This window comes from Medicago sativa, chromosome 2, assembly GCF_051527215.1.
Source record: "Medicago sativa cultivar Bolivia chromosome 2, Bolivia_mono, whole genome shotgun sequence".
NCBI lineage: Eukaryota > Viridiplantae > Streptophyta > Magnoliopsida > Fabales > Fabaceae > Medicago > Medicago sativa.
Window position 1 is genome coordinate 31,806,770 of NC_140750.1, and position 22,479 is coordinate 31,829,248.

At 33.1% G+C, this 22,479-nt stretch overlaps 1 protein-coding gene across 2 annotated transcripts; it reads right to left on the reverse strand.

Moving 5' to 3' along the window:
* Positions 1-6,795: 6,795 nt before the first annotated feature.
* LOC146946266 (uncharacterized) lies at positions 6,796-11,367 on the reverse strand. 2 transcript variants are annotated; one of them, XM_085744411.1, is made up of 6 exons: positions 10,663-11,367; positions 9,152-9,249; positions 8,571-8,595; positions 8,314-8,434; positions 8,089-8,223; positions 6,796-7,113 (listed from the first exon to the last, which is right to left on the reverse strand). In XM_085744411.1, the coding sequence occupies exons 1-6, from the start codon at positions 10,988-10,990 to the stop codon at positions 6,909-6,911; spliced, it is 912 nt and encodes a 303-aa protein (XP_085600537.1). In that variant the 5' UTR covers positions 10,991-11,367; the 3' UTR covers positions 6,796-6,908. The 2 variants fall into 2 exon arrangements, with proteins under 2 accessions (XP_085600537.1, XP_085600536.1); XM_085744410.1 differs by having other exon boundaries at positions 8,089-8,434; positions 10,663-11,098.
* Positions 11,368-22,479: the final 11,112 nt, after the last annotated feature.

Here is a 22,479-nt window from a genome sequence, read left to right on the forward strand (position 1 = left end):
AAAATTTCTATCATCAGAAAATAAAATAAAAAAGAATGTTTTTTTTTTAAAGAAATTATGATTTTTGTACAATCATTTTACGACAATTTTTGAACAATTTTCTTTCTCATATGCATATGACGTTGTTATCCTCTCTTTTACTTTTTCTCTCTCAATTATTTTTAACTATAAGAAGAGAGAAAAATAAGATGGTCATCAAAATTGTTATTAAATGGATGTACGAATATCATTGCTCTTTTTTTATTAACACTAGATAGGTGACCCATATGCTTGCTAGTGAGTAGTCACTTGCGAATGTTCATTGTTTTTAGACAAAAGTATCTACTATAGGGGACCTGGATTCCCTGCTGTAGCTGCAACACGCTGTTTCACGCTGTGGTAAATCTCAGCCATAAAACATTGATCTAACGGCTCAGATTTGTTCTACTAGTTTTCACACAGTTTGATCTCAACCACTTATTTATGATCGGACGGCTCACACGCCTTACAGCATCCTGCTGTTACAGCAGGAAATCTGCTTCCTACTATAGGTTGTCTTTTGCATAATTTTCGGAATCCAATCATGGAATGAGGCTTAGCTTATACGATAAAAAAAAAGACTCGTTTGATTACATTTTTTTCCTTCTCAAGAGTCTTTTTTTTTTAACAAGACAAAATGAGATTTATATTACCACTAGTTATTCATCTCGTACAAGACGTGCAAAAGAAAATCACCAAAAAAGAATACAAAGTGAAGTCACTGATGCATAAATAACAAACACCGAAGTAAGGAAACAGAAAAACAAGAAGATTACAGGCCGACACCCATGCAAGACAAAGGGTGCTGCCACCAGTCATGATAGATAAATTTTGAGGAGCTGCAACCATCTAATGAAACACTCGGTTGTTCTTTTCCTTCCAAATAATCCAGACACAAGCCAACCAGATTATCGGAAAGAACATGTAAGAGGAACGCGGTAACCCAGCCATCTGGCCAAACTGAAGAAAGTGATTCCTACTCCCAGCTAGAGCGACAAAGGATAAACGAAGCCACTGCAAATCTGCGAACAACACGCTGCCAAAAGTATCGCAGCTGAAAAGGAGGTGGTCCGTGGTCTCCAAAGAGCCGCACCCACCCACATACATGTTGTCACTGATGTGAAGAATTTGACGCCGAACTAGATTATCTTTGGTCGGAAGCCTATTGCGAAAAAGTCTCTAAGTGAATAATGAAACCTTTAGCGGAATTTGCTTATGCCAAACATCAAGAGATAAACTTTTCTCAAGAGTCTATAACTTATTTTTTAACGTATAATTTATTTAGATATGCTAATTCAATTAACTTTAATTTAAAGTTTATCATTTTTTTCTCTGTATTTTTTTTACTAGGGTGAGAACTATTAGTCGTCACATTAGTGATTGAATACATGGATGGCATAATGAAGAAAAATTGTACTTAATTGTTATTTTTGTTAGAACTATATTATTCGTAACATAAAGCTTTTTCCCGCTAAAAATTATTTTGTGAGAACTGTTATTCCTAACATAAAGCTAATTCAACACTAGATTTCATTTATTTTTTTTACAAAGTCTATGGGTCATGCTCTTTGTCATACAAACTCACATTTTGTGTTGTGATGATTTATTTTCTATAGAACCACGTGACATAGTGGCATAACAAATATCAAATTCATGCGTTGAAAGTTACAATCCCATTTTTCTATTTTTGATCCATAGGTTCATAATCACAAAGTCGTTGTGCACAGAGGTGTTAAAATCGACAAATAGAATTACACTTTTGGTTCAAAGTTTTGTCCCAATGATTTCTCATATGATTTGAAATGGTTTTTTTATTGTACATAGGTGTTGTTTGAGGTTTTTTTTACTGAAAATAATTTAGCTACAAGAATTGATATTGATCTTTAAAAAAAAAGAATTAATATTAATGTTGTACTATGATTAAAAAACATGGTTGATTAATTTTTTTTATTAAAAAAAACTTATGTATTATGATTTGTCTTGGAACCAACCCAATCTTGTTTTGATATTGTCTCGTCTTTATTGAACACAAACCACATTGAATTTAAGGTTGAGTTCGGTTCTAACAATTGTTCCGAACTAATGTTAGGTTCAGGCCACATATAACCTGATCTAAAAATAGGGGTGTTCATGGGTTGGTTCAACCCAGAAAATCCGGTCAAACCCACCCAAAAAACTCAAAAAAATGGGTTGGGTTAGGTAATTGAGTGGGTATGGTTTCTAAAAATGGAAAACCCATAAAAATAAATGAGTTTCGGGTAAAACCAGACCCAAACCCAAAAAATTCACTTACCCAATAATGTTAATGTTAATATTTTTTATATTTATTTTCATAGGGTAGAAGAAAGTTATATTTCTAAAACATACATATTGTACCCTATATATTGAAAATCAAAACATACTAGAGTTACAAATTAATATGTTGCACTTTTTGGTTATTTTGATACTAATACAATTTTATGTCATGCAACTTTAGTTTGTTGCAAGTATTTTATGATTTGATATTATATGATGCATAAAATTAGAGTAAAATAGTGAATCTTTGCATCAATGGCAACAGGTGCGTTCAAAGCATCAACATATGACAAACATTTCAGGTTCATGTATTAGAACTTGCACATCGCAGAACAGTAATAACAATGAGACCATGTGGAGAAAACCAGCTTTGGGTGAGGTTAAGTGCAACGTGGATGCGGCAATTTTTAAGGATCAAAGGTGTTACGGTATAGGAATGTGTCTAAGGGATGCTAATGGTGAGTATATAGCAGCAAAAACATCTTGGTTTCAAGGCATTCCACAACCACAAGAAGCAGAAGCATGCGGTCTAAAAGAGGCGATAATTTGGCTAAGGAATCGAGGATTAATGGCGGTGTCTATAGAACTTGATTGTAAGCAAGTTGTCGACGACATCTCCAACAAAATTGGTACCAATTCCGAATTATGAGCCATTCTAAATTATTGTAAAGCTTCACTCTCTAGTTTACCAAACTTTAAGATAAGTTTCATCCGGCGACAAGCAAACAATGTGGCCCATTTGTTAGCAAGGGCTTCATTGTCTTATGCTAGTCCCCATTATCATGATCATATGTCATCTTGTATTGAGTACGATATTATGAATGAAATGAGTTAATTTGGTTACTGTCAAAAAAAAAATTAGAGTAAAATAAGTTAAACATTTTTTTTAAGAAAATTAAAAAGTAGAGTACTATTTTAAAACAAAATTATAAGGAATTGTCATTTAATGTTAAAAAAATAGAAAAATTAGTTGTGTAACCAATTACCCAATCCAACCCAACCCAAAAATTAGTGGGTTTGCCCAAACCCATCCAATAGTATAACAATGATTATTTTACCTCACTCAAACTGAAGTACCCTTAGTTTGATTTTGGGTTTGACCAAACTTAATCCAAACTCATCCACGAACACCCTTATCTAAAAGGCTTAATTGCACTTTTGGCCCCCTATCTTTTCAAAACTTGCGGTTACAGCCCCCTAACTAATTTAAATACAAAACAGCCCCCTAAGCATTGAATCTTTGGCAGTTTTGGCCCTCAACACTGATGTGGCACCCTAAATGAGGTGCCACGTGTCATTTTTTTTAATTTTTTTTTTGCCTTGGGGGCCAAAACTGTCAAAGATTCAATACTTAGGGGACTGTTTTGTATTTAAATTAGTTAGGGGGCTGTAACCGCAAGTTTTAGAAAGATAGGGGGCCAAAAGTGCAATTAAGCCTATCTAAAAACACAAGAACTGATTTTATGAGGACTAAAAAATACATGGAAGACTTTGAAACATTATGAAGTATTTGAGGTTGTTAAGTTGGAGCTGTCTTTTTCATCCCAACGAACTAATGAAGATCATAAAAGAAAAAGAAGATGAATGTGTGTATGCATGTTTCTTTGAGACTTTGACTACAAGAGAGACAATAAAGCCGAAAGAGACTTTTTTAGATGGGACGATGCTGCCAAGACAAAAGCGCGTTTAGGATTTTGCTCTCATGTATGTAGTTGCCGGTCGTTTTACACGTCAACGTTTTTTCGAAAAGAATTTATTGAAATAATTTCAAACAATACATTTTTTTTTTTTTGTGAAATTTCAAACAATACATACCCAACTATAACTTTTCTTTCTCCTTTCAAAAAAATCTATAAGTATAATATTTCTGTAAAAAAAAACTATAACTATTCTTTCTCCTTTCAAAAAAATCTATAAGTATAATATTTCTGTAAAAAAAAACTATAACTATAATATCAACCTCTAAAAAAATATATAATATCGTCTTTTAACGAGTTTGATAATACAAATATTTTAGAAGTTACCCACTTTAAGAGTTTAGAAATTTTTGTTTTTTAGGTGATTTTGTTCAAAAAATATTTTGAAAATTTGGATTGGAGGAATAAAAATTTATTTATTAGTTCAATTTATTATTAATATAGGGGAAAAAATCGAAAGAAAAAGTAAAAATTGAACTACATTTGAAAAAAAATAGAATGGAACTAATATAATATATGATATAGAGCGCAAATATTTGTATTTTTTATTGAGAAACGATATTTCTATAACTACTCTCTCCCTCTCTCTCTCTCTCTCTCTCTCCCTCCCTCTCTCTCTCTCTCTCTCTCTCCCTCCCTCCCTCCCAAAAGAATAGAAAAAAATATGTGACTTCAAGAGCAAGAGCTTAATTAAGTGTTCCATCTTGTACCATTTGTTATAATGGTAGGTACGTGTTCAAATCCAAATGAATCATCATCATCCTAAAAAGGAAATATCAAACCGAATCAAAATAAAATCACAAATAGATAAAATAAAAAAAAACTTTTTGACACCCGATCAAAAAAACTAAAAACACATAAAACCAAATATTATTTGATGCGTTTGAATGTGGTTTTTTATAAAAACTGAACGGATTGGATTACATTTTGGATCACTTATTCAAAATCGAAACAAAGCGCATAAGTAAAATTTAATACTTGTTTATTTTTGTATTAGTGTATTATATTCCATTATCTATCATTTGTTAGTTTTTAATTTTTTTTAAAATATTACTTATCAATAGTTTTAATCTATATTTTTAATACATATGTTTGAAACATAATCAATCATTTTTATTCCGTAAAATTAATTTCTAATATTTTTTATTTTATATTTTCTATCAAACCTATTAATATTAATGTGTTTGTGTAATATTAATAGAAACAATCATGTAAAAAAATATATTAAGAGAAACAAGTACAATTGTATTTTAGATATCCAACAATCAACTGCATTTGATTGTATGAGATCCCATCAGTTTATTTTTAAGTGTTATTCAAACCACAATTGTATTTTATTTTTTATTTTTTTTTGATAACAACCACAATTGTATTTTAGATATCCAAAAATCAATCCAAATAAAATTGAATTTGATTGTATCAGATCTGATCAGTTTAAGTGTTATTTAAACTGAATCAAATCACACGTAATTTTTATTTTGAATCATTTAATGTTTTCCCTCAAAACCAATCAAACTGCCCCCTGAAGAGTATGTTCATTAATCGTATTCATGATTGCAATTGAACTTGTTCCCGGGTAATTTTTTTTTTCCTTCACATTTCCTTAAAGAAATATGTGTAGTCATGTTCATGGATACAAATCACCGACAATGTTGAATAGTCTGAGCTTTGTACTGTGGAAAAAAACGTTGAGAAAAAATGTGGAGTAATTTAGAGCCTCCAAAATTTGAAATTTTCGGTTAAAGTGACATTTTCGTTGTCTTTTTCATTAACCCTAGTTTATCTATAATTGATTTGTCAAACTTTAATTAATGAGAGTGACTAGTGTACATGATATTAACTTAAAGTTAAAACTGGAAAATAAATAAATAAGGTGGATAGATAGTTCAATTGGTTTGGATTAAAAGTTAAGTGTTCCCAAAAAAAGAATTAAAAGTTAAATGGAGTCCTATATTGACATTCAGATGAAGGAAAAAATTAATATAATAACTAATTGTTAACAATTCCCTACAAAAACAATTACTAACATTTATTATTAAAAAAAATTCTTAAAACATAAAATAAAAGTGAGTTTGAATATTTTTATTTGGAAAAAAAAATACATTTAAAAACAGAGGAAGTAGGATGTTGCAAAAAAAGATCCTGCTTGATACACATTTTTTTCCAAGGTAGGATACGTGTAACATTTCATGAATAAGGAACAAAATTATATACGTTGGTACATTAATCAAATTAATGGACGTATCTTAAAATGTGGCTACCCTGACCTCATTTGCACGTCTTCGACTAAACTCAACACGAAAATTTGCAAATTGAGAAGCAAAATTACGTTCACAAGCTAATATTACATATCCAAATTCTATAACATCCTTTCTAGGTTAGTTGAAGACGTCCACTACTTATCAAGTTAGTCTCTAAGTCAATCTATAACAGATACAACATTGAGTAAAAACGGTATCCTTAGCATCATTTTCGCTTTCTATTATGCTTTCTTCCTCTTCGCCCACCTTCTTCTCCGGCCGAAGAGATATTACTATCAGTGTGGCTTGTCTGTGAGTAGCCGGTCTCAACATTGTCAACCCTTCTTCTATTCTAAGCACACCATTCATCTCAACACCTTAATTTGTGAAGAGTATTACAAATAGTTTCTGTGCATAGTACATCTAAATTTGTCTAATGCTGTGTTTGGAATAGCGGTGGAAAGCCACCAAACCCACGTTCACACTGATGCTAGAATTTCCAGCTTTGAAAAAATCATGTTAAATTGGCGCTAGGACGCGAGAAATTTGATTTAAACGCCCATCCAAACGGAAGCTAAGAGTATTAAAACAGTTCAGTTTGTACATCTAAAAAAGTGCTTTTTCGCATAATCCATGATGTTGCAGGATTTTTAGTAAACTATAAAGTTATTAATGACATTAATTCTTGTTCAACTTCTTCCCAGTTCTCAACTTTGTGCACAAGAGGATGTTGATAAGCAAACTCAGTCTTGCTCCAAGGATATGAATTTTCATAATCGAAGAGTAGGACTCTAATTCCGGCTTCAGCACACTCCATTGCATATCTTGGGTTATCATCAATAAGAACCTTAGCATTTAAAGACCTGGCATCGTATAAAGAATCTATAAACAATAAATCATTGGAAGCATTAAGCTTGCATCAACATTGAAAGAAAAAAAGGAAGGAAAAAAAAGACTTGGATCTGTCTATCTAGAGTGAATTCGGATTCCCTGCAGCCAAGGGATCGAACATATACACATTCGAGACATTGGTGTTCGTCCCATCTTGTTCAGACAATCCAAAAAAAAAAAATACAGATTTTAATGTATATTTTGTAACTCAAAATACCGAGATTGAATCTGGATCGTTCAATCCTGATTGAACAGCCACCACTGTACCGTTCGATATGTACCCTGACAACTAGTGACTGCAGGGGAGCCGGGTCCATAGTTCAAAATAATAATAGACACATGCATGGTTATCAAATTGAGATTTAAATTGTGCATGAAAGACCTATTTTTCGAATCATGAATTGAATCTTATTACAGTGAAGTGTAAGATACATTACGAATAAAAATACGGCATTTTTATGTAAAAACAAGCAACACAGACAACCTATAAGCTAATCTATATCATCAACTAATCTCAAAATAATTCAAGATTCGAGTCATAAATCAAATGATAAAAAAGTGGTTGTCTATACAAAAGTTGACATAAAAAAAAGTGGCTGACTACACTAAATTTAGAAAGTGATTCATTAAAATAAATTGGGATTGAAGATGAGATTCATGTCCAATTATACATATACTAAATCTACGTATCGATCAGGTTCAGTTTTATATCGAATCAAAATACGACTCGCATCACGGACACTTCTCGGATTAGAGGTGTCCTGGTATCCGACACCGACATATATAATTACACTAAATTATGTGATTTTCTCAAATTATTAGTGGTGTCAGTGTCCGTGTCGTGTCCGGTGTCTGTGTCCGTATCCGTGCTTCATAGGTGACATGTTTTATTTAGGGAATAAAAATATAGGAGAAATGAAGGTGGATCATAGGACTAAGTGGCATACCTACAAATCTCTGACTTTGGTCTTGACACTCCATCAAGAGCAAAGTGGTTTCCAAAGTGCATCTCATCAAACAATCCTGAAAAGTTATTCTCTATCCACTCAATTGTATGGTCCTTGATTGCATTCTGCCGAGATCTGACCATAAACATATACAAACAAACAACTATTAGTTGATGAATCGCAGACCCTGATACACATTGAAGTAAAATCAGTGGCAAAACGTACGTTACAATTGATAGGTCACAAAATCTTGATAATTTCTGCAGGGCCATTTGAGCACCTGGGATAGGTTGGATCCCTGACTTGAAATATGGTGTCTCAAAAAACTCATGAACACGACTATTAGCTGCACAATAAGATATTGATTTCGAATCAGTCCAATTATTGTTATGCAGCATGAATAAATTTTATCAGGCATAATGAACGAAAATGGTGAAAAATAATTCATAAAATGAAACAACAGAACGGCTGTATGCATTTACCTTCATCTCGTGAACAGTTCCATATCTGTAAGGGAAATGAAGGGTTCATCAGAGTCTCATCTACAAACATAATTAAAATTCTATGCAATACACAAACTAAATGAGTTTTTAAAGGTTTAGACCAATGCAAGATAATGAATAAAATGGCTTGAGAGAAGAGGTACACAAATTTCTAAACACCAAGAAAACGTCGAAAGAACAGAACTACGAGATAATAAAAATCCATGTTTTTATATATGTAAGCAGAGTTCTCTACAGCATTAGAAAAAAGTGCAGAAGGTAGTTCCCTCTTCATAATATGCAGGGAAAGAAATGCATGAACCATAAGGTGAATTTCAATCCTCCAATCCAAGCTAATAAACCGTGATTATCATAGGTAGATTGAGCTTACAATTACATTATCAAGGGTTAAGACCTAAGAATGTTAAATAACCTCAAATAAACCAAATATCAATATGCATGTGGTATTATGGTTAATGCAAAATTTCCAATTTCCAGATAACTATCATGGAGTCAAAAAAAAAAAAGAAGCAAACTATCACGAAAATATAGATTTGTTGAAGCAGGTAACCAGGTGATACCTTGAAGAACTCGTACACATGATACTCAGAAATCGAATAATTTGATGAGTATCGATCTGCTATGAACTTGTTCAGAGCTGACACGAAGTTTCCTAATACTGCATATAAAAAAAGGAGATGAAACAAATGCACATCAGGGGGAGAATAAAAGTGCAGAATCCTAGAATTCAGTTCACATTCTAAGAAATGTAAAGAACCATATGAGTTTCATGTTTAACAAAAGAAAGAGAACTAATGCTTCAACTAACACAATGGCCGAGTACAACCAGTTCCAGATTGCGGCTGACAGACCATGGAGGAAAGCCAAAATCCACCATTTTAAGCCATCATATCCGCCATGGTGCCACCATCCTTCACAAATTGGCCATGACGGTTGTCAAAAAATCTGCCATCGCATTGCCACGGCGGATTTTTTGCAACATTAAACTCTTTGCAACACTAAACTCAATGAAATATACGTCTAACAACATGAAGCATTGGCCAAAATTCCAGAATAATCTGACTAATTCACGTACTCAGTGAGGGAGACATTTTTTACTTTAGTTTCTTAATCTTGAACCGTGTTACAGATAGGAAATATTCGCCACCGTTTAATAGTCACTAATCTCAGCCTGGGAATTTGTTGGGCACACAGGATGGGTTTTCTCCTCTCAACCGGGTTTTCTCCATAGGCAAGAGCCAAGGATCAAAGCCCAGACCACGTGCTTAAGGTGTCTAAGTCCTTTCACTCAAACCAACCACATGTTGATATCTTTTGAAAGCATTCTATAACCACAACAACCATGTCATATCCCACTGAGTGGGTAGGTTACATGGATCAAAGGAGGCATAATGCTCTATCATATACCGTATACCTTAGTTGTATCCTATGAAGCACAGGTACGGACACGGACGCCGAACACAACACGCCAATGCCGCTAATAATTTGAGTAAATCATATAATTCATTGTAATTATACGTGTCGGTGTTGGACACAACACGCGTCTGACACCAGGACACGCCTAATCCGAAGAGTGTTTGTGCTTCGTAGGTTGTATCCAACTCATTAATCTTTATATCTTTCTTAATAGTTTATCTTATAGTTTTTCAAGGTCTTCGCCTCTAGTGATTTGACTACCTTCCATCTGCTCTAATCTCCTTACTACAGAATCTCCAAGTCTTTTTCCTATATGCCCAAATCACCTAAGTCTAGTTTACACCACCTTTTTTTTCTATAGATGCTACCCCAATTATCTCTCTAATGTTGTCATGTCTAATCACATCATGTCTAGTCTTGCCACACATCCAACACAACATCCTCATCTACTTTTAATTTATTTTCGCGTTAGTTCTTGACAGCCCAACACCCCGTCAACATTGCCGGTTTTACAGATGTCGGATAAAATTTCAAAAGCATTCTATAATACAATGAAAAATTAAAAGGTGAAAAAAAAATGCAGCACAGAAATACCATCACCATGCAAGAATAAAGGATTAACATTTAACATAGGGATACATAAATAAATACAAACCTTCATCAACATCAACAGCAACTACAAGCTTATGAGAAAATTTCTGATCAGGGTAACAAAAAGATCTATTGTGACTTCCACCTTGTGATCTATGCTCAACAATAGTAGCATCACATTTTCCATCAATGACAGGAATACCCTTCTCTAAACCCTTTGTATTTCCCTTCAAAAAAACTCTTTTGGTATTACCATTTCCATTATCAAAACAGGATTTAAGATTGAACCTAACAACTCTGTTAACCTCGGAATAAGAAGAAGAAACAAAAGGGTATTTGCAAAAAGTTCTTGTGAAATGAGAACTTGGATCAGAGTTTAACAAATGAGCCATGAATGAGAATGATTATGCAGAATTTGGAGAAACAAAAAGATTGAACATGATAATTATTTTCAAAGAAAGAAAAAACCTTTTAATTGAGTAGAACAATGCAATGGTTCATAAAGAAGAAATTTTTAGCATACACTATTATGAGGCGACAAAAGGGTATTTTTGGAAGACAACCTTAAACGACAAAATCTAGAATAGGAATGTTTGGTTAGAATAGTAATTTAGAATATAAAAAACAAAACTTGGTATACTTGAGATCTTAAAAATAAAGACCATAGGAGAAATTGACGGAAAATCTCAGGAAAGGATTTGATCAGCTTAAGAAGAATTTTTAGAAGATGTCCTAAAGTTCAAAAGAGAATATGCATTTGTTTTTGGTTGGAATATGCATTCTTTGTTTATTTTTTTTATTAAATTACTTTTATTTTGTTTCAGTTTTTTTTATTAAATTAATTTTGTAAATAAGGTGGATGATTCCATTGGGTTTTTAAATTTGTATTGGACTTTTAATAGATCTATTGTGTTTTTTTTTTAATAATAATAGATCTTGTCCATATTTTTCAACCTCCAAAATCGTGGATTCTTTGGGTAGAAAATGGTCAATTTTATTTCTATTTCTTTCTCTGGAGTCTCATCATCTCTTTGTACTCCTTCAATTTTCCTTTGTCCTTTTTCTTCAATGTTGGTGTAATGAACTTTGAAAGACAGATGAGATTGAGAGAAAGTTTGGGTTAGAGTTTGGAGAAATAAGTAAGACGAGGAAAAAAAAAACATTTAACTGGAGGACTATTGAATTCTTAATGGTCTTTCATGACTAAAAGAAATAAAAAGGAATGTTTTGCTCTACTAAGGGCACTATCTCAAAACACTATAGTTACTTAAATGTTTGATTGGTTTATGTGCTTATCTTTTTGTTATTTGTAAATAAACATGTTGAGTCAATATGCTCGCCCAGTTGGGGATCATACGCTACCAATGTGACTATGATCTGTTGATGTGTTTTGCTTTCAAAATAATTGAAAGGCTTAATGAATATATGTTGTTGTACATGCTGATTATGACTATATTAATGAACAAGCATTTCATTGAAATTACATATGCTTTTGAGATATGTAAATTGTTGCATTAAACATATATGGGGAATCGTATACTCATGCATTTCATAGTTACGTGGCCGCAAGAGAGGAGTCATAAGGTGCACAACGGAGAGGGCATAGGGTGCGTATTCCATATTGGAACCACCTTATGACGTGGATCTTTGAGTCTGATTGATGAGTAAGATACTCGTCACCTTAGTTGCGCTGCCACAACCCCCTGTAGAGCGGTAATAATTTAAGAATAATTTGCATGCGATGACCAGCGATAGGCGTCACACTCATCTAGAGTCTACATTTTTAGGCTAAATGTGCATTGTTATGATTTATATGTAGAAATTTTATTTTAATGTCGTTTACCATGCCTACAAATGGATGTTGTATTTCTGTAATTAAGTTACTTTTAGATCGTGACCCTCTACATTAATTCGTGGATCGGGCTCTCCCCCACATCCAAATAGGGAGACGTCAAATGGGAATGGCAGAGGCTTTGGATGAGTAGTAGTCTGGCAGTCAGGCAAGATGCCACCAGTTGGTCTGATCGCCAAGTTATTCCATTTAGTGTTAAGGATCGTCTTAGACCTTTGCTTGTAAAGTATTTGATGGGATGATTTAGGCAGATGCACCAAATCGTACCAAGTAATACGGTAGTAAGTTAATCGTCTCCATATGGATTTTCGTTCAACTCGGTAATTAGCGGAATCTACTTTAAAAGCAAATCAAAGAAAATATTTGAAGTGGTTGCAGGGATTTAATTGTCCTACCCAATGCAGGATTAAGTTTGGCAGATGCAGATGTTTAACGACGATTAGGGAATCTTTGAATCTCCCCTTCGTCTTTGTTGGAAATTAAGTTTAGAAATCATTCGTTTATAACTTGCCTTATGTTAGATTTAAGAAAGTAGAATATAAGCTAGTGATGAATCAATGAACGTTTATTTTAATCCCCACAATTCACCCGTACAAATTGCTGGGTTCAATAAAGATGAGTTATAGCCCTAAATTCATACTTAGATTCAATTATATTAGAAACTGAACGATTCACAACTGTCTTGTTTGATTGGAGGCAAGCATTGTCAATCCTAATATTGCTCCATCTAGGATTTTGATAAAAGTGGACATATACAAAGTAAATTAGACTTAAGATTATGAACTAAATAAAAACTTTATTAAAGGAATCCAACAAATAAGAAGGGGTTCATCGTGGAACCTTAACAAAAGATGTTTAGTTTCTCGTGGAAACCGAAATCATTACAAAACAATAGAAAAACATACCTAGAGAGAACAAGATGAGGATAGAGATCATCTGCCTTGAAGCTCCATGTGCTTGACCCTTGCCTTGTACCTCTTGTTGGAACAAAATTGGTTTTGTACAATGCCTCTAAAATTTTGATGATAACAAAGTATTCAAGAAGAATTGGATATGCTAATATTTGTTCAAGTATGTAAGACCATAAATTAAAATTCGATAAGGTATGAACATGTATAAGAGCATCAAAAGTACAAGAGAAGTTAGAATACTTGGTAGAAGATCTGAAGAAAGGTCAACCTGAAGTCAACATGCTGAATCAAAAGAGAATAGGTCACCCAGAAGCTAGTGAAGACCAGAATCTGAGTAATCCAGACTCTGAGGGACACAGAAGCCTAGTCAGCTTTGTCTTCTTCTAAGAAGTTATACAGTTTGTCTTCTTCTGAATCACATGCTTAGTCAAATTCAAGGACAAAATGAATGATAAGTAAATCTCAATTCATTAAAAATAGGGAAAATTACAATAACCTCCCCTAAGGTTTGGTTAAATGACACATACCTCCCCTCTAGTTTCAATAATACAACAATCTCCTCTCAATCTAACTCTGTTAATTATCTGTTTAATCCATAAAAGAAAGCCTCACAAACTAGCAATAGGGTAGAGCGTGGACATCCTTGCTGATGGAAATTACAATCTTGAAACTGATGGAATGCATTAGCGCTTCTGGAACCAATTAAGCCTAACATTATTAATCAAAATTCTTCATCGATGGCAACAAGCAGTTGTGTAGTGGCAGTGTATTCCCCTTCAACATGTTTTTGGTTTATACTGATTAATCTTAACACTAGAAAACTATTATATATTTACCTTCCCTCAAAATACATATACCTTCCTATATTTTTCCTTGTCCTAGAATTCATTATCATTTTCTCTTTAAATTCTGCTAATCAACATCAACTTTCACACTAAATATATCAAATTTGAAGTCCATCTAACCCCTTTTTTCCAAACACTCCGGAGGCTCACTTAAAGAGAGTTACGTAAATAATTAACTGGTTCTATGGGATGAGGATATCTTCATAGGAAAATTTATTGAATGGCCAAAGATGGAGAAAACTTCAATTTCATGTTTGTTTGTATTTTAACTGAGAGATAACAGTGTCAAAAGAGAAGGAAGGTATTTGTTTATTCATTGTGAATTTAAGGGAGGACATTGTCTATTTTAAAAATAAAGGGGGTGTCCATGTCATTTAAAGAAAACTCAGGGGAGGTGAATGTATTTTTCCCTTAAAAATAATTTGAAAAAATTTTCAAACACAAGTACAAAATAAACAAGATGCTTCATACTTTCAATCCTTTTTTTATACTTTATAGTTACCACGCACTCCCTCCCGATGAAATATAAACACCAATAAAGTTAAAAGGAATTATGAAATCAAACACATTTGGTCCATACTTAGCATCAAATGCACTTGACTTTTAATTATTATTTTTGGCTTTTATTCCATTGTAGAGGGAGTATCATAATCAAAGACAAAATTATTGCAATAGTCCTTGTCAATAAAATATACAGAAAAATGATTTAAAAAGTCAAATGCAATATGTTTAAACTTCATACCAAATACATTTTACTTTTTGAATAGTTTTTACTTATATTTTTAATCTATGTTATATAACCTTATATAAAAATTGTTTTATAATGAATATGAAAAATAAAGAAGTCAAAAAATGTATTCATAATAATTAATATGTTCACATTGTCATAAATACATTCACATTCAACTAATCACATAGTAGTCATATATAAATACCCTACTAGTAATAAACTTCTTATGAAATAGTTTCATGGTTGTAGTAGTTCAATAATGGTTAAGGCTTACATGGCTTTCACAATTTTATCTCAATACTGTTTTCCTCTTCCCACACCTTTGTTTTACCTATTTAAAAAACCACCTTCAATAACGCTATTTAGATACCCTCTAATCAGATCGACGAAGTACCAAGTCGGTGCCAGCATGTCTTAGGTAATTTTTTATTTACTTAAATTGCATATTATAATATATGTCAAATTTGTATTACTTGTGTGGTGTGGTTTATCGTAGTTTATGTTTGCATTTAGTTATTCATAGCTTACATGAACAATTTCTCTCTATCTAATGATTTGTGTATAACTTCATAAACATATTCATCAACCATGTGCATTTGAGAAATGAAAATTTCTCATCTCATTTGAGATTTTGCTCATTCACACTTCAAAAATACACCAATACCCCCAACAACAGTTAACTGCCGCTCGCTAAATGAACTAAAGACTGTTAATTACAGCTACATTACAAAAATTGAAAGAAAAAAAACCTCCACCGAAGGTTAAATGTCATTGGAGCCAATATTGTAATACATGTGATAGTCAAAGACACACGTGCACATTCAACTCAGCTCACAAACACTGATACCACGAGACACAAACTCAGAGAGGAACAAGACCAAAATTTGAAGGAACATAGTTTGTCTATTAATACTACGTATTGAATACGCTTGTGTGTTAGAGTGATTCAAACCTTTTTAATTCTATGATTAATTTTTTTTTTTAGATTTATATATTTATGTTCTGCACAGGAAGCTAGCAGAGGTTGGAAGATTCATAAGCATGCAAGGAGAAATATGAAGAAGAAAGTAAAATTTTCAACAACATCAATATTAATCATGATCAAAATAATTTTGATAAGAATTTTTGGTTTGTTACTGAACTTGAAGAGCTTTATCAAGGTGGTGGTGAGAATAACAATAATCAAGTTGTGACTGAAAAGCCAAATGAGGTACAAAAGAAAATGGATCATCATGAAGAGGATTCAAGAATCGACGACGTATTGGTTTCAAAGAAAAGTGAATAAAAATGGATAATTTTGGTATTACAGTATTGACTTTAGCGGCACTTAATTGCCTACCTTAGGAGGTTTTTTTATAACATTTATTTAAAATAAAAATCAATGCATTTAAAATTATTATTCCATACATGTAAAGGATCTTATATTTTGGATTGTATTTTTGTAAAGAGGACAAGAGGAGCAAATTTAACTAAATAAATACGAGTTTCTCAAACATGAATGGTATCTATAAGAAACATGATGGAAATCAAGTTCATGGAATAATTATTAATTTTCCAATCTTCAATCAATCGAGCTTGGTTGTCATCTCTCCTATGGAGCTTCAATTCATAGACAGTTATGATAGCATTTGACGGAAATTCAACATTATACCATCATTCAACATTATTTCACTATATGCATAAGTACAAAAGATCTGTGTAGATTTTTTCAATATGTAATATATCTAAATGTACCATTTTGGTGGTTTTGTAATATTTTAAGAGAAGTTTATAAGTAGAGTTTGAAAAGAATTTTTTGGAAGGCTTCATATTTATAAGAATGAACTGCTAAATATATGAGTTCTCTACTTTATGTGATCATTTAGTTTTCATGTATGCATTGCTCGATATAACATTTTGCCTGTGTTAAATTTTTGAAAAAACTTATGTTTTTTTTTTATTATGGTTCCTAAATTAATACTGCCATGTTTTCGCGATATAAAATGAAAAACACGTAAAACATAAAGCAATCCTATTTGATACTAAATGTAGATTGACATAACTTCTCATGTCAACTTATTATACAACACAAGACATTACAAGAAAAAAGTAGCCGGAAATTCAATCATGCCAAAATTTCAAAAGTTATGAACTATATTTTTAGAAGAAAAAAAATTAGGAACCAAACTCGTGAATATACAACAATAGTAGAACAAAAGTGCATTTCAAAAAAAAAACTAATTAAAACTGTTAGATATGATAAGAACAAATTTAAATTTAAATTGTAAGATGAATTATAATGTTTAATAAGTTTACTTTAATCCAAATCTATAACATCCATAAATCATGAATACTTTACACTTTGAGAGAAAAAAAAGCTTGAGTAAGATTGAAAATAGTGATCTAACTACTACACCCAAAATATATAAAAAAGAAACAAGTACAAAAAGAGAAGGGGGACAATCAAAACCTTCTATAACGATAAAAACAAAACAAAAGAGGGGACAAAAGTCAAACCCAAAAAACATAAAAGAACAACAAAATTAAAAACAAATATTAAAAGGAAAAAGAAAAGAAAAAAAACCTACAGAAAGACTATGAATCAATCTGGCAACCTACCCCTAGAGCGGGTATTATGAACCTGGAAACCTTTTTGTATATATTTTTTTCTTGGTCTTAGACACCACCACAATGAATGACTCTTCCATAGCAACATAATGGTTCTTCAAATAATTGATAGTTGTCTCTCTTTCTTCATCATTAGTATAAACCTGAGGCCCACTATCTCTGTTATCTTTGTCATTCCAAGCATGCAGTTGCTGAATCGCCAAGGCATGAGCAACATTAGGATTTGTAACATCATCATAGACAATGACTTCATAAGAAGTTTTACCACACCAAGATGGAGTCTCATGAATATAGTCCAAATATGTCACTGCTTCACACCAGGGACCAACTATACACATATTAGGAGGAATTTGTTGGTCCACTCTTTATTTCTAAGTCACACATATATCCTAAACATCTTTAATCTATGTTGGCTGCATAGGAACAATTCCACCAGAAATGTGAAAGATATATTCCTCAAGATTTATAACATATCCAACAAACACATTAGTTGTTACCTCGTCGGGCAGTGTAATAACCTCAATAATAGGATCAATAACCATCGTAACATCCCAGACGACTTTAAGTATTACTGACTAACCCCATAAACCAATCCGAGTCTTTTCACTTATCCCAAAATTGCTTCAAGTCAAGCACGCTTAACTGTGGAGTTCTTATGGAATGAGCTACCGAAAAGAATTATTTCTGGTAGCTCATTTCATACGAACTCCACAGTTAAATGATGGTCGGATTAGGCAAGTGTACCAAATTGTTTACCAAGAAATAAAGTGATATGTAGAGTATCATATTCAGAAGGATTGTCGTTTCAACCAAACAATTCGTGTTACTTATTTGGGAACAACATAAAATAAAAGAGATAAGGGTTTAAAGTTTTGCAAAGTTAATATGTTTGTAATAGAGCAAAGTTTACCTGTTTTGATTGCAAAACGTTAGTGCGATTAGTTTCGAATCCTCTCTATTTAGTTATTGGAATTATTTAACAGTCAAATCTCATTTATGTTATTTATCGTTATCTATCTCAGTGATGAGTTCGGGGGGTTTTACTACCTATCAACTATCAAGTTGCATATTCTGGTCACACAGTGATTAGTAGTGATTAGTACATGTGGGGTCTTACTCTCTCAGAGATATGGATTCATTTTTTATATTTGAGTTTGTAATTCTATTCTTCTCGAAATATTGCAATTTGAGGAATGCTAGCAACACACATTTTAACACACACTTTTTAGCACACTCTCTTTGATTGGTTAAAATTCACTTGGGTCCCTGATGACAGGTCATCTTACGTTATTCTTAGCATGTTTTCAGTCATTTTTAGTAAGATTTAGCAGCAAAAAGGATGAGTATTAGAACGATTGCCTATTATTTCGGAACTTTTGTAATGTTTTTTATATTTGAGTCTGTAATGGTAGTTTTCCCGAAACATAGCAAGTTTAGGGGGTTTTTGAGGTGATTCACGAAGAAATCATGCAAGAGGCCAATAATGAAGATTCAAGAGGCCTCAGGAGACTTTACATAGGGAGGAATTATGTTCCCAAGTTCCGAGGCAAGTTATTGGAAGACGAAGACATAAAAACGACAAAAATCAGAGAAACTGGGCCCAAGAAGGGAATGCCATGCGCCTAGGACTTGGCAAGGAGCTATATACGCCTATGGCATATAGCATGCACCTAGGGCATGTACAAAATTGCATTATATGCGCCTAGGGCATGCTATATGCGCCCTAAGCATTTCAAATGTAAGGGGCGCAAGCATAATTTTATTCGTTTGTTTGGGTTTAACCCGCGTTTTTAGCCCAATCCCAGTTATAAATCTCCACTTTAAATACTAGTCTTCCTCATTCAGAATTTCTCGTTCAGAACTGTGGCAGTTCAAGAGGAAGGCAACTTTGGAGCTTTGGGAGAATCTATCTTCTCCTTGATTTTCTAGGGTATGTTTTAATCTTTAGTAATTTGTTTTTAGTTACCATGTGTAACTAAATCTTTTTAGGTTAGAGTTCTAACATGAACCTCTGTTTATTTTTGTTGGATATTTATTTAATATAATATGTCGTTTGTTTTATTTATACTTTGGTTTACTATTAAGTTCCTGATGAGTGATTTATTTCAAAGGAGCTTAACCCTAGATTAGGTACTTAGGTTGTGACAGGACCTAACATTGCTACTACTATCTTGTTGCTTATATCTTGATATTTATAGCATTATACTAGTAACTATTCATCTAGGAAGTTAGTGATTATTAACTAGCGAAAGATACCGAAAGAGAATTAACACTAGTTATAGGTACTTAGGAGGTGACATTACTAAGACTGAGTGGTGCTCTACCGAACCTAGGATGTATTTGGTTAGTAATTAGGAAAACAAGCGTCTCCGGAGAATAAACCTTTATCGAACCATTCTCTTGAAACTCTTAGTAAGGTAGACGAGATAGGGCTGCCCGTTTATATAACTACTAGAAGCGTAGAGAGGGTGTGTGTTTTATCTTGGTTTTCGGGTGTCAAACATTGATTACGTTTGAACCTTTCTAACCGGTGATATCTTATTTTTTCTTGGGAAGGGAAAAAGTAAGCAAAACCCTTGAGAATCGAGGTCCGGGAGTTGTTTTCGCTATGGGAAGGTGTTAGGCACCCATAACGACTATAGTAACCTATAGGAACCGTCTTTAATTTCTACGCGCGCGCTTTATTTTTAAATGCTATTTTGAAATGATATTTACACCTAAGAGTTTCTAAGTGAAGAATTGGAGGGAGAAGAATGTGTTTGAATTTTTATTTTAGTCGAATTGAAGGAATTTTGTTCCTTGCCTACGTACCCGTTTAAGGGATCAAATCCACCGTAGTTCTCTTCCAAAAAATGTTTTTGTTTTTGTTGGTTGATTTTAAGTTTGAAAATTGGAATTTGAAGAATAGAAAGAGGCCTCAAGGGCATAAGATTTAGAAAAGGTGAGGTGAAATTAGTTATTTGTAAAAAGGGTCTAAGTATGGTTATTTTTCATTGAAATTTGATTAAGAAAATAAAAGGAAAATTCAATGGGGTTTTGACCCCAAGGTTTATTATGAAAAATGTTTGAGTGATATTGTTCACATCTTTTGGAAAATTGATTTTTCTAAGTATAAAGCCTAAACATTCATCTAAACATACAATCCTAAACATACATCTAAACACGCATATTCTAGCTATATACCTAAAGTGAGGTGTGTGCATGTGTCGGTGCTTGTGTCGGTGTACATTATTAGAGTCCATTGTCCTTTACATCATACCCTAGATACATTCTATGGCCTCTTTGCCAAGAAAATGAAAGTAAAAATATTACAAAACTCCTAAGTGTTTACATTCTAACTTTGGTACAAATTAAATTTGCAAGAAAGAAATAGAGATGAATATGGAATGAAATGGAGATGCTTATGAAATGATGAAACATGAAATGAAAAGGTTAGTAGCATAAGGCAATATCAAAGGAAATAAAGCAAGGGGAACACTAGAACATAGAGGGTAGGAAATGAGTGCAAACATGGCTAAAATTTGTTCATAGAATGCAAGAACCATATGACCTATAATTCTCACATTCCAATACATTTTCAAGGGTTTAGAATCAAGTCTTGGAATGGGAACTAAGGCAACATGATTTACTTGGCATTTTAAAACAAATTTTAAGCATATTTACATTATTTAACTACACAATTAACTTGTAAGCTAAGTAACTAATCAAGATTCATACTCATGCATTAATATCAACACAAACAGCAGCTAAAACTCCCTCAAATCAAGTGGCATAGGTCACAAGTGTTCATCAAGCAATTGGGATTGAAATCAAGCAAAGTTTCATTCGTTTTTAGCAAAAAAAAAATGGCAAAAATAGCAAGAAAATTAACACCTTATTTTTTTTAACCAATTTTAACATGTGAAAATTATCACAAAATGCTGCAAAACTATCAATAAACCTACATGAATTTTTAGGAATTTTTTGAGGGTTTTTGGACTAAAAAATGCAAAACAATTACTAATTCTAACAAAAATGAGGAAGAAAAAAGCCTCAAATACTTCTCTCAAGTTTTAGCACAAAAAGTTGTCACAAAAATGTTAGAAAAAATGTCAAGAACACATAGGAAAAGATTTAGAAATTTTTGTGGAGAAATTGGACTGGTAAGGGTGTAAATAGCAAAAAACAACAAGGAACATGCAGGATAGGGGGGTGCACATAGTAAATCAGGCATACAGGCATGGAACGTTGGGCTTAAGGACGGGTCCGGGTGAAACCATGGGTTGACCCATGGGTGAACCGGTTCGTTGGCCTATATAAGGCCTTGAACCGGTCCATCACCCATTTCCCTTCTCTACTTCTCTCTCTAAGACAAGAACTAGAGAGAGAGAGTCTGCAAATGACTCTCTCTTCTCCGACGAGACCTTCCTCCTCCGACGTGGTGGCCCACGGTGGCGCCGCCGCGTCGGAGCTTCAACCTTCTCCGATCTGAGAACTAGATACATCTTCTTACAGCTCTTTCTCTCCTCTTTACGATTTTGAAATCGTTTTCTTGAAAACAGACTCAGATCGGAGTAGATCTAGGATTGAATCATTCGGTTCTTATGTTTTCAAATTTCGTGAAACGAAACCCTAACATGCTCTATTTTCTTCTCTGATTATGGAATTGAACTCGTATTTGAAAAACAAACGGTGAATCTCCATGATTTTTCAAATTAGGGTTTCGTTTCGAATTTTTTTGGATTTCTTCGAAGTTTTCACTTCGATTCACCGTTTATTTTCAATCTTGAGTCTTCGATGATGATTTAAAGTGTAAACGAGAGGATTCTTGTGAATATACCTGGATTCAGTGGAGATTCGAACGGAAATCCTCGAGAAAGTTTCTGATCCTTCTTCTTCTCACTCTTTTCGTCCCTGTGATCGTGTGAATCCACTGGATTTGCACTTGAATTGCAGG